Source organism: Pan paniscus, chromosome 4, assembly GCF_029289425.2.
Source record: "Pan paniscus chromosome 4, NHGRI_mPanPan1-v2.0_pri, whole genome shotgun sequence".
Classification (NCBI taxonomy): domain Eukaryota; kingdom Metazoa; phylum Chordata; class Mammalia; order Primates; family Hominidae; genus Pan; species Pan paniscus.
In genome coordinates this window covers 98470812-98484993 of record NC_073253.2, presented here as the reverse complement: position 1 = coordinate 98484993, position 14182 = coordinate 98470812, and the positions used below count along the sequence as shown (strand labels likewise).

General features: G+C 33.0%; 1 protein-coding gene across 13 annotated transcripts in view; it reads right to left on the bottom strand.

Annotated features, from left to right (window-relative positions):
• The window catches only part of PPIP5K2 (diphosphoinositol pentakisphosphate kinase 2), a 92549-nt gene that overhangs the window by 11895 nt on the left and 66472 nt on the right, over window positions 1-14182 (bottom strand). For 9 of the 13 annotated variants that reach the window (XM_024928808.4, XM_063604576.1, XM_063604579.1 and 6 more), the window contains 2 exons: window positions 9922-10062; window positions 5912-6037 (listed from right to left, as the gene is read on the bottom strand). In XM_024928808.4, the coding sequence (XP_024784576.3) occupies window positions 5912-6037; window positions 9922-10062 (267 nt within the window). Of the gene's footprint in view, window positions 1-5911; window positions 6038-9921; window positions 10063-11678; window positions 11739-13522; window positions 13586-14182 lie in introns of all 13 variants that reach the window. The other 4 variants (XM_063604574.1, XM_008953687.4, XM_063604575.1 and 1 more) reach the window with 2 other exon arrangements.

Below are 14182 nucleotides of genomic sequence, written 5' to 3'. Positions count from 1 at the left end.
TAGGCCAGGCAGGGTAATTCATGCCTGTAATCCCAACACTTTGGAGGGCCAACGTGGGAGGATTGCTTGAGCCCAGAAGTTCAAGACGAGCCCTGGCAACATAGTGAGACCCCCTTCTCTACAAAAAACTTTAAAAATTAGCTGGGTGTGGTGGCACACACTTATAGTCTCAGCTACTCAGGAGGCCAACATAGGAAGATTGCTTGAGCCTGATAGGTTGAGGCTGCAGTGAGCCATGATTGCACCACTGCAGTCCAGCTTGGGTAACAGAACAAGACATTGTCTCAAAAGAATAAATAAATAAATAAATAAATAAACAAACAAATAAATAAAAAACCATTCTAGGTGGCATTACATTATTACATTTCTACTATGGATGAATAGATGTATGGGTAAGCCCCTATCAGACCAATCTTCCCACAGATAACAAATATACACTCTGTACTAAATATGAGGAAGAACTACCTGAAGATACTAAATAGTGAACAAGAGCAGGCTGTTACTAGACAAGAATCAGCACTTGGAAAAAGGGAATAATATGGAATAACATTCCCCTTCTTTTTAGCCTGAGGACAGGCCCTAATATGCACCAGGTACAATGGCTACAAGTCCAACGTAAGAAGCAGAAGACAAGTATTGCAGCAACTACAGCTGCTAGAAAGTAAGGTGGAAAATCTCAAAAAGGATGAGCCCACAATTCTATTTGTAAATGATGGTCAAATGTATGGCATGAGCAGAGTAAAGTCCAAGGAGCCCAGCTAAAGCAAAAAATGAACTGAAATTTTTACCAGCCACTTCACGGAACACCATATTTTACAATCTGAGCTCAGCCAAGGCTAACTCTTTGTTTAAAAACAAACAAAACAATATTTTTTGGAGGAACATAACAGAAATAACAAAATCCAGAGTTTCTATAACATACCATTCACAATGTCTACAATATAATCCAAAATTAATATACTAAGAAACAGAAAAACATCTTTCCTGCTGAGAATGCATAAGTTGATACAGATCACTTTGGAGATGAGTCAGATTAACAGACAAGAATTTTAAAGCAGCAATTCTAACTATGCTCTAGGACAAAGAAACATAAGTTTATAATGAATAAAAAGAGAAAAATCCCTGCAAAAAAACTATTTAAAAGAATCAAACAGAACATCTAAAAGAATAAATATCTGAAATAAAAGGTCTGAAATAAAAACTAGATGGGTTTAACAACAGAATGAAAAGTAGAAGTAAAAGTAAACATCAACCAAATCAACCAAATCAACATCAACCAATGAACATCTTTTTTGGAGTATTACCAAAAAAGAAAAAAAAATAGACATAAATATGCCATAGTCAACTTGGTGAAAAGCAAAGATAAAGAGAAAACATTGAAAGCAAGCAGAGAAAAACAACCCATTGCATTTATGTGGACAGTAATTCAAATTAAGTCTTCTTATCAGAAACAATGGGAACCAGAAGACAGTGGAATATCATTAAAGTGCTGAAATAAAAAATTTTCTACCCAGAATTCTCTATTCGGCAAAAATTACACTGCAAGAATGAAGGCAAAATAAAGCCATTTTTCAGACACAAAAAAATGCATAGAATTTGTTGCCAACAGACCTGCAGATTAAGAAATGCTAAAAAACTTCAGGCTGAAGGCAAACGAAACCAGATGGAAACACAGACTTCAAGGAAGGAATAGAGAGCAAAAAATATGGCAAATATATGGATAAATATAGAATCTTTTTCTCCTCTAAGTTTCTTTAAAATACATATGACTGTTTAAAGCAAATATCATAACACTGTATTGTAGTGTTTATAATATATGTGGAAGTAACACATAAGGATAACTATGTGTAAAGAATGGGAAGAGGGTAAGGTAAATGAATCTATACAGTGGCAAGGTTTCTACATTTTACTTTCAGTGGTACAAAATTAACCCTAAGTAGATGGTGAAAAATTAGGAATATATATTTAGAGCAACAAAAAAAAATGCAAAAAGATACAGCAAAAGTCCATAGAAAAAGTTAAATAAAATTCTTAAAAATATTGAATTAGTATAAAATGAGGTACAGTAGGAAAGAATAAAGGTATAATAATCAAAAGGAATAAACAGAAAACATAAAGTAGTAGACTAACCTCAACATATCAACAATTACATTAAATGTTAATGAACTGTAAACTGCAACCATAAGGCAGATATTGTTAGAATGCCTTGCATAAATAAAGTTTGTTGAGCTATATCACATCAGATAAAATAAAACAAAACATTACTGGAAATTAAAGAGAAAAAAGTCATGATATAAATGAGTCAATATATTAAGAATATCCAATAACCAAATATGCATCTAATTATGTAACAGAGCTCCAAAACACAAAAAGCAAAAATCTACCAAATTAAAGGGAGAAACAGACAATTCTGCAGTTGTGAGTGTAATCGCTCTCTGTACAACTGATAGAACAATCAATCCCTTCCTTGAACACCCCTCTGCCAAAGAAAAACCAAATAGTAAAGACAGACTATCTGAACATTATCAACAACCTTGACCTCATGCATAATGATAAAATAGTGTCCATTAGGATCAATGAACTATAAGATAAACATTTGGGGTTTTTTTTAGTACACAAATTATATTCAAAATATTCCAGATGTTAAGCCATAAGTCCCACATTTAAAAGACTGAAATCACACAGTGTATGTTTTTATAACTGCAATGGAACTAAATAAGAAATTGATTAAAAACAATAAAAAACCCCTGAATATTTGGAATTTAACCAATATACTTCTAAATATGCAATGGATCAAAGAAGAAATCACAAATAAACTAGAAAGTATTTCTAACTGAATGATAATGAAAATACAATATAACTTTTGTGAGACTCAACTACAATGCTTAGAGGGAAACGTAAAGGTTTAAATGTTTGAAATAGATAACAATCAATGACCTAAGAAACTAGAAATAGAGGATAAAAGTAAACCCAAAGTAAGTAGGATGTAGAAAATAATTTTTAAAATAATTAAAATAATTAATTTAAAATAATTTTTTAAAAATTGTGTTTTAAGGCCAGGTGCGGTGGCTCACACCTGTAATCCCAGGACTTTGGGAGGTTGAGGCAGGTGAATCACCTGAGGTCAGGAGTTTGAGACCAGCCTGGCCAACATGGTGAAACTCCATCTCTACTAAAAACACAAAAAAATTAGCCAGGCGTGGTGGCAGTCACCTGTAATCCCAGCTACTTAGGAGGCCGAGACAGGAGAATCGCTTGAACCCGGGAGGTGGAGGTTGCAGTGAGCCGAGATCACACCATTGCACTCCAGCCTGGGCAACAGAGGGAGACTCCGTCCCAAAAAAAAAAAAAAAAAAAAAAAAATTGTGTTTTAAACATAAAACCAACAGAAATACAAAGAGCCAAAAGTTGGTTCTTTGAAAAAGTAAAAAAAATTGATAAATCCCTAGTGAGAATGATCACAAAAAAAATAGAACACAAATTACCAGTAACATGAATAACAGAAGTTATTACCACATTCATTAAAAAGATAATAAAAGAGCAACAAATTTGACAACTTAGATAAAATGAACAAATTCATAAAAAAATACAGCTACCAAAAGTATCACAAAAAGGAAACATAAATTCTATCAAAATTAATTGATATAAAATTAATTCTATCAAACATTCAAGGAAGAAACAAAAATCTTATAAAAACTCTTTCAGAAAATAGAAAGCACTTCCCAATTATTTTATGAAGCTAGCATTACTCTGATACCAAAACCTGGAAAAAGGCATTACAAAAACAGAAACAAAAAAAACTACAGACCAGTATCCTATCTTTCACAAACGCAGATGCAAATTTCTTCAAAATCAAATTTAACTATCTTTTGTCAGCATTTTTCTATCTTAACTTCGTGGCACATCTGATTGTACTGTCGATCCTTCCTGAAATGCTCTCTTACCCTGACTTCCAAGATATTACTCTATCATGATATTCTTTCTGTTTCTCTGATCCTTCTACTTTCCTGGTTGATGATCCTTCTTTTTCCCACTTTCTTATCCCAGACAGTGACATGCTACTCTGTTCATTTGTCTTACCCTATGTTTTTTTCCTCAGAGAATTTTACAGACCTTCATATATATAATATATCATAACTGAGTAGAGTTCATCCTAAGGATGCAAGGTTGACTTAACATTTGAAATGTCAAATATAACACCATTTTTAGTTTATTACTTAAAAATGTATATGAACTAATGCATTTATTATGTGTCTAAAGAACAATGTACTATGAGTCAAAATGCATTCAAATCCTAGGTCTACTGACTACTAGCTATGTAAGCTGGGATTAAGTTACTATCTCTGTTACTTTTTTCATCTGTAATGGACATAAGAATGGTATTGACCTCTAAAAGTTATGGTGAGAACTATGAGAATTAATAGAAAAATGCTTATAATATAAAGAACTGTACAAATGTTAGCTTTGTGTGGCATATGGGATGCATCGCAACTTATGTTTAAGATACTTATTCAATTGTCTGTTGTTTTACATACTTATTAGTTGGAATGTGCAAGGTTCAAATCTGTAAGATTTGTGGTTTAAGATATTCCCTCTGACTTATAAGGCCTTGTAATCTGATAGAGTTATAATCTGGTATAATAGATCAAATCAGTAGCACAGAGTGTTATTGAAGTTCTTGTTTTGATAATCATATAAATACATTATCAGTGGAAGAGGTTGGGTTGAGTCTTCAAGGATGTAAGGTAAAAGGGAAAACATTTTAATAGAAAAAAATGGCATGAATGCTAAGGGAATTTATTTGGGGAGAAGTAAAGAGAACAGTTTGGATACAGTATAATAATTAATAGCAGTTACCATTTAGTAAGTGTTTACTATGTGTGCCAAGTACTTTATATACAAGATTGCAATCATTTCTGACAGTTATATGAAGAAGGTACTATTAACCCTATTTTATGACTCATAAGACTAAGGATCAGAGAGGTTAAGTAACTTGTCCAGAGTCACATAGCTAATAAGTAGCAGAACTGAGATTTTAATCTAGGTTTCTCTGACTGTTAAGCACAAACTCTTAACCAAAAGAACATTTGAGAGCACTAGAGGAAAAGAATGAAGACATCTGCAATGAGGCTGTTGTCAAAGCCTTGGAGGTATATGAAATTCTCTGAGGAAAAAAGATATACGGTAAGAAAAATGAATATCATGAGTATCATGTTCTTGTCTGGATAAAAATGTAGAAAGAAGAAGGATGATCAAACAAGAAAAGTAGAGGAATAAGATAAATGGATAGAATATCACAATATAGTAATAGGGTAAGAGAGCATTTCAGGAAGGGTCAAAAATACAATTAAATATGCCACGTAATTAAAGTAGAAAAATGCTAATAAAAATTAATTTTGGTAGTCACATAATCAGACTGAGAATGGAGAGATGAAAATATTATCAGGAAAGAGAAAAATTTTTTCTTTCTCTTTTTAATACTTGAGACAGGGTCTTGCTATGTTGTCTAGGCTGGACTTGAACTCCTGGGCTCAGGTAATCCTCATACCTCCACTTCCTGAGTAGCTGGGATTGCAGGTGGGCACCACTATGCCTGGCCTATAGAAATTTTCATGTAAGATGATGCCTTAAACTCAAAAGAAAGGCAAAAGAAGACAGTCCGTAAATTAGTTTGGGGAAAAGTGTGACTGTGAAATATATTTTGTTAACAGATGCGGGGAGAGGGGAAGACAACAGACAAAAAACAAATATATATCAATCGACTACAATAATAGATTTTTAACCCTTAGGATCATTACGCTCTAGGGAAGTGCAAAGATCCTAATGAAAAACAAATTTGACATTTAAAAAGCAAGTTACTATTCCTCTAATTTCTGTGCAAATCCATAAACTCAACACACACACCCCTAACCTGGTTTGCTGCTTGCTTTAGTGCTCTTTAAGGTAGCTGGTGGTGTTGGGAGGATCTTTGCAGGTGTATACGTATTTAAAGATACTTTTTTTCTCATTATTGGACTGGAACGTAAAGCTGTAGAGGCTGAAAAAAAATAAACAAACATGTTAATTTAATAATTTCCTGCCAATTATCTCTTAACATCATAGAAAGTTTCTTATAATTTAGTGACCCTACGAATATTCATAATAACAGAAGAAAATGGCCAAGGTAAATTCAGCAAAATCATCTTTTTTTTATAAAAAGATAGTTCTCTTATGGCCTTAGACAAATAGATGTTTGTTTATACTGTAAATGATAAGTATTTAAATAGTATGCACCAAAGGAATGCCAAGAATAGAGCGACAGACTTTATCCTTTCCTTACAGAAACTGAGGTTTTTAAGGCATGGAAAAGAGCTAATGGCATAGTTTTCTTGCCTGGTAACAGAATCAGTAATCCCCTCACCAGGCGTGGTGTTTCATGCTGGAATTACAGGCATGAACCACCGTGCCTGCCCAGGGACTAGGAGGATAAATTTCAACTGGCTAATACAGAAAAATAATTTGACTTATTTATTACTTATAATTTAGTTAGGCAAGGCAGGAGGATCACTTGACCCCAGGAGTTCAAGACCAGCCTGGGCAACACAGGGAGGCCTCATTTCTATTGAAAATTTAAAAATTAGCTGGGCCTGTGGTTCCAGCTACTCGGGAGGCTGAGGCAGAAGGACTGCTTGAGCCTGGAAGGTTGAGGCTGTAGTGTGCCATACTTGTGCCACTGCACTCCAGCCTGGGCGACAGAGCAAGACTCTGTCTCGGGGGGAAAAAAAACAGAGAGTCTCAAACTGTTTTTCTCTTAAAAAAAAAAAAAAAAATTACAGATTCAGGGATGTTTCATCTACAAATATAATGGTATACTAAACTATCATATTTAGGAATAATCTAATTAAGTTATAAGTAATAAAAGATACTATTTTCCTATATTAGCCAGTTGAAATTTAACTAAATGAGAGGGAGGGAATTTTAAAGTTGGGTTTTTCCGGTTTTCTTTCTAACTAAGGCAGAGAAATTGAGAAGTGTAAAAAGGAGAAGTAGGGATAATTCTTAAGTATGGAATCCTCTGGGCAAGGACAGGCCAAAGTAGGGGAGAAGGAGACACTACTGGCATGAGCTTCTAGACTGCCTAAACAAAGGGAGAGGCAGCATGCTTTTGAAAACCAAGATGTGGGCTAGTTATGGCAAATGTGCCTTTGCTGGTTGACACCTACAATGAATGATTATTCATTTAACTGAAAGAGCTCAAAGTAGTCACTAATGAAAATAATCTAAGAGATAAAAAGTCCTTAAAACATCATAAAACAACCTAGCTTTACTTAGCCCTTTTCTGCTTGCATATTTTTACCCTACTCTATGAACTTCCATCACTAACTTATCCTAATTAATATACCTACTCCTTTTTCTCCAATCTGTTATTGTCACTTCCCCATTGTAAGCTATCTTTTAGTATTAATATTAATTTTGTGTTAGATGAGGAAAAAAACTTGGAAGGACAGACAATGATTAACAGTTCCTTTTCCCTTGTTATAAACACCACAAAATGAATATAATTGTATGTATATGATACTACAGCTTGATAACTCAGGGAACTAACTGCAAATAATATAAATATCCTATAATTTAATAAATAGTATTCCTACAGTTACTCTATAAAATACATGATTCAAAAACTTTCATCATAACTGGCACCCTATTTTCTTTGCTATTCAAAAATAATGAGAAAAATAGAGGCTTTAGAAGACCTGGATTTTAGTCTTGCTTGACCACTAATTCATTGATTTCCTCAACTGTGTCTTTCTATGATTTTTTCTTTAAATAGTAAAGCTGTTCTTAAGTGAAATCTTAAATAAAATAGACCAAAGGAGATACTCTGGTTGAAGCAGCCATGAAAGACACAAGCCCTAACTATTCAGCATCTTTCTCTTCCTCATGGAATTTCCAAAGACTCTTGGGAATACAGTTTGAAGACCAATGAACTAGAATATCTCTAAGGTTTATCCAATTCTATGAGCCACATTAAGTACATTTACCCTCTCATCTAGTTCTGTTAGTAACTAATTGCATGAAATTTTAAGAGAGCTAGAGGGACTGAGGTACAATTTGTATCCGTGATATAGAGAAGAGCTAATTAGAAATTAACACAACTGGAAAAAGAATCTAATATCCTTTGCCTCATTAATATCCTTCAGTAATACACTCTGATGAACTGAATTCACTAACTACAAAATGAATCCATCAAGAGTACCACAGAACAAACCTTAAAATATTATCTTTTTGTAAATATTCTACTAAAATTATCCTTTCATAACAAACATGTCACTCCTATTTCTATTACCTTCAAATCATTCATTGCAAGTCTTCTAAAATCTAAATAGTGTTGAGATCTACCCCTAAACTCTTATTTACTAATTAGAATAATTCTTTAATCTCTATTTTAAGATTTCAAATCCTTGCCCCAGGGAAGCAATGAAACATCATTAAGGGTGAAGGGGTAAACTAGAATTTATTCAGGTTCTCTACTGCATTCTGAGGTAACAGCATTGTCCATTCTAGCAGGTTATAGAGAATATAAAAGGAGATGACCACCTTCATTTTCCTGTCTCTGACGTTTACCACTTGGAGAAGTTATTTCATTTGGAGTATTATCAATTCTCATAATCGGACACATTTATATGCAAATTTTTAAGTTAAGACCTACTTCCTAAAACCATCCCTAAAGTGAAGTATTTTAGAACACTCACCAGTATACATCTCTATTACTGTTAATGATTGAAAACTGGCCTCTACTACCAAAAATGGAAGAAAAGGGAAAGGTCACTACTTTGTATAAATGCAGGGGGTATCATTTAGACAAAATATAAAGAGAATAGAGCTCTCTAGAATTATACGATGTGATGGCCCAGGAAAGAGAAGAGAACGACAGTCAGACATAAAAGTGGCATTCATTCCGAGAGCTCTAATATCTCATTTTATTATTGAGCAAAATTTATTTACAGCACTCAGAAAAAGAGGAATGATATACAAAGAAAGTTTGTCACTTTCTAAGATATGACTAGAATAGTAAGATTCTTAGCTCTAAGCAAAGCACTCTCTCCCAAAACTAATGCTTTCCAAACTGGAATTTCCAAAGTACTGAGGAATCCTATAGAGCTGAAAACGACAACTGGCAGCTGACTTCTCACACCTAAAAAGGAAGCCCTGAGCATTTCCCCAAATGATGTCCCTCAGAATAGTGCCACATGATATTTAATGTGTTACCAAAAAAATGTTTTCTAAAAAATAAGTTTTGGAAAATCTGGGTTATTCAGCTTTCTTTACAGAAGAACGTCAGCCTTTTATATGCTAATGTAGCTATACCTCTCCAAAGGGAGGTGGGATATAACATAGTTTCTAAAACTTGTTTAACCATGAACATCTTTTCTTCAAACACACAAATTAACCTCTTCAGAACGTTTTCTGAGATACACAATTTGAAAAATTGTTGTCCTAATTTGCTGTCTTTAGTTAAAAGCTCTTTCTAACTACTTACCAAAGGTAGTCAGGAGATGAGTGTGTATGAATGGGTTAATGTGGACTGATATTTTGCAGTTTTAAAAAACTTTGCTATAAAATGATATACAATAGGAATATGAGATTTCTAGCAAACATAGTTTTAACAAAAGACCACAACCCTATATTTTGTTGACTTCTACTGCTATTGGTTTTTTGTTTTTTGTTTTTTTTTGGTAAGAAGAAAAGATTTTGGCAGAGTAAAAAAAAGAGGTACAGTTCACATTACACCAAAGAATTCCTAATAATGTCCCTTTACACTCCTTTGTACTCCTACTCATTACCACTACCTGCTTTTATGTTGTTATAATTCCTGTTATACTCAGATAGTATGTAGTTGCCCAGCAACTAAATAATAACAATGAAAGAAAAATTTCCTACAAATTTCAGCGGTCTTCCGTGGAACGTCAGATGATGGAGAAGCAATGGAAGCAAGAAATTCATCCACTTGCTTTAAAGATAGGGCATTATGAAGAGTTTCTAGAGGACAAATAGATGGCACCATGGAATACAATTCAAAGCCTAGAAGAGAAAAAAACCAAAAACAAAAAATAAAAGATGGATATTTTAAAAATCAGTAATTAGAAAGGAAGACTACTGCTTAGAACTGGACAGTTTAGGTCTTTTCAGTCTATCACATGCAAACACACAATATCTCTGAAGTCATGACACCAGATGCTATGCAATATGGAGCTGGAACAAGATGTGACAAAGATTTCTTTTTAAATGTAATCACGTAGTATCGCATGCACACAATTTCATTCTCTATTGGTAAAATCTAAGAATAATACTTTAAAAAACCTAGGGAAAAAAAAAACAAGAAATACAAGTTTTCAGTTTTTATTTTTTGAAGTCAGGTCTATTCAATAGGTGAATAAACTGATGCCACATGATGTATCCCTGATGCCAGGACGCTAACAGTAATTTCTTGTTGAAAAATTATATAATTACTTGTGAATAATTATTTTAGATACTTTTCCAGGTGTGCCAAGACCAATGATACTCTCTAGTATGAACCCCAAACAACATTCATTCATTCATGCTGGAATAAAAATTCCAAAACGTATTTCACCTACCTTTACTGAATTAACACATAATTATATTACTAGGAATCACTGGCTGTGTAAAGTTAGGCCAAGTAAAAAGCAATACCAAATACAAATATGTTCCTATTTAACAATGGCACAGAAATACGAAAATTTTATGAAACAATCATGCAAATATGTATTAATACCATCAGTGAAACAAAAGCACTTAAATACACAGTTTATGTTTTTAAACAAATAGGATATAGGTTATTCACTTTTTTAAAAAAGAAAATTGCCTGTTTATTTAAACTTCATTCAACTGAATGGCTTTTAAAATTGCTTTCATATACTGTTAAAAATAACGAGTCTTTCTGCATCTACTCTTCCAAAAATTAAAATTAATTTCCCGCAGTTAAATACTTATAATACTCAAAGTTTTATATAAAGTCAAATATCATTAAAAGTACAAAATTAACCTCAGACTGCAACACTCTGCTTCAATAGGCGTGTGCTCATTTTTAAATTGACTGATGTTTGATTCATTTAAATATTGAAGGAAATATTGACCCAAGAACTGCCTAATTCTCAGTTAGAATAAGGAAACTTTGGTTAAAAGAGAATCTAATCTTCCTAGGAAAATAACCAAAGGACTTGCAAAAGTGATATGTCTGATTTTCAGGTGCAAACCAAAGCATGACAGAACATTACACATACTTTAAAAACAAAAACAAAAACAAAACTATACTATAACAGCAACTAAAGCACCTAAATTAAGCACTAAAGAAATTAGGCTTGCACAACTGTTACATTTTTTAGAAGTACAAGATTCATGCAAATGAGCGCAAACCCTTTCTTTGCATTACACTAAACTTAACGATGAGATCTTTTCTTCTTTCCTCACAAAGTTTATAAATCTTTTATAGCAATTATTTTATTTCATTTGCCTGCTAGATTTTATAACAGGCAAATGACAATATAATTAAGTTCCTCTAGACTACATTTTTTTCCACTTATCTTTAGTAAACTTTTCCTTTAATGCACAATGAAAGGGTTAGCGCAGCAATTTAAAAAGCCACCCTGCTGACATGTTTAGAAGCTATAAAAACATACCACTGGAGCCTAGAAATTCCACAGAGGAAACGGACCAGCACCTATAGAGGTGTAGGTGTTCTGCACAGAGGCCCAGAAAATAAGGTAAAGCACTGTCAGAAGATACTTGTTTCACCATGTTCCTTGAACTAAAGATGAAGGGAGGGGTAAGTCCATGATATGTGTTAAAGATGGAAATAACATGAAAGTTAGGGGAAATAAAAAGTAAAAGGAAGAGTCAAATGACAATTCATAGGACAGATAAGACAACACAATATTAAAAAAGGAAAAAAGGAAACCTTAAAACTCAAAAGAAATATTTGTAGAATAGAAAAGAATGCACCTTATGTGCATTTGTATGTGCAGAAAATCCACATTTTTAAAAAAGAGCCTAAACCAAAGGAATATAAAATTACTCTATTTTCTATTAAATTTAACATAAATATTTTTCATTTTTAAAAACCTTCAGTTAAACACAGATTCTCCTAGATAATAATACCTCAAATACTGGTTTTAAACACACAGCATTCAGTACAAAAACTATGGTCTTAAACCTGCAATGTCTCTTCTTAGAATTTTTGTGGCTTCTGTTTTTCTTGTGACTTCTGTGTTTCTTCTAAGAGGTTCTTAGTCATGCGGTTTCTTTAGAAGCTGCAGCTGTATCAAATAAGAATCACTTTCTTCAAAAAGTAGCATTTAAATAGCTACAATGAAGGGAAAGCACATTAAGCTTTAAGGCTAAATTTTTACTTGTTGAGGATGAGATCTTCTTATTCCACCTTCAAGAATTATTAGTGCACTGTTATTTAGATGTGTTGTTAAAGGATCCAGAAGGGGGAGAATGACCATAAACTTGTGTTGAATCCTTTAGCTTCATAAAAATTTCTGAAAGATCTGACTTGAGTTTTTGAAAGACTTACTTGCAGTTAAAAAGAAAAAGAGTTCCAGGGATAAAAGTATCTTCATTCCATGTATAATAAAAGCAAAAATCTGTAAGTGCTCTTTTAAATTCTTTGATCCTGAATTATTGTAAAATGATCAGTAAATATTCCCTCTTGCCCCACAATATCAAGCTCTATGTTAGAAGTTGTAATGGCAATAATTCCTTTTACAATAATGGTCATGAAACACTTTCCTATTCAGCCTCAAAAATGGAATTTAACAGAGCTGGGTTTCTAGATCTTAACTTAATCTTCTTCCTATCAGGAGTCCTCTAAATTTTAAGAAAAAGCAGTGGTACTAAAAGGAATTAGTTGCTTGATAACAGCAAACCACATTGCTACACAAGAACAAAGTGAATGCTGGACAAAGTTTTCAGAGTGCTCCAGACCGAACAGGGTTTTGCTTTAGAAAAATAGCCAGGAACAGACGATGTTATACAGTGAAATATGCATCACCAGGTGCCCAGGAATTTTTCAAAGACACATCTTTTTTGGCTATTTGACATGGGTGGCTCTGTATTTTTGTTTAAATATCTCAATAAAACAACCATGTGATCAGGAAATTAGGAAGAAAAAAGTTATTGAGAATTAAGAAAAATTTAAGAATACTAATTAAAAATTTTGTGTAGACTGATCATCTGAGAAATTAGAAGAAATTTTCAGGTGTTAATTTAGCATTAAAACTCATCATCATTGTGGTCATTAAAAGTTTGATGAGTAATGTTAAATTATTATGTGAATTACAGCTGAAAAGGGAGCTAGACAGTATCAATAATTTGGGTGAATAACAAGTTGGAATTGTACGCCAATTGACATTAAGGATGAAGAAATGAATGATACTGTATACCCCACATTTTGAAATAAAATAAAAATAAAAAAGGGATGAAGCAGGGGAGTACCTTTTAAAATAAAAGCAAAACGTACCATTGGTTGGGTGTCGAGCAAATGAGATAGAAAACCTTTTAACAGCAGAACCGCGTGTGGCGTCTAAGAAAGAGAAAAACAGGTACCTGAAATTCGTAACAGCTACAAAAAGAACACTTAAAAGAAAGAGGGGAAAAACAAATATATGAGGAGGTTAGAAAGGTGACATGCAGAAGGGACAATGAGAGAATGTAATAAGGTAAATATTGGTTAAAAGAAATCAACTAGCTTGATGACAGAGGAAAAGTGTCAAATGAAATATACAAAAGAAAGAAAAGCAAGATGAGCTGGCAATTCTGGTAAATCCATGTTTTACTGTCTAAAATAAATTTGTTGATAAATGAGAAAATGTTTTAAATAAAGACGATCCTGAAAGAGCTAGAGCCACTTCTCTTAACAAAAGGGACATGCTTCCATGAGCCTTAAAAAATTCTTAATATTAAAACTTAAGGTATATTAACAACATTAAGAGGATCTCCTTCAGCTAGGGATCCTAAAATATTCTCATCCTGTGTTTATTTTTATAAAAATATTGCCAATATGATATTGTCCTCTACTTATAAACATTCCACTCACTTTAATTAGCTCAATAAGTAAAATAAGTGTTAACAATAAATAAAAGTTTAAAAGATCAAAGAAACGCTTGCTCTTTATAATATA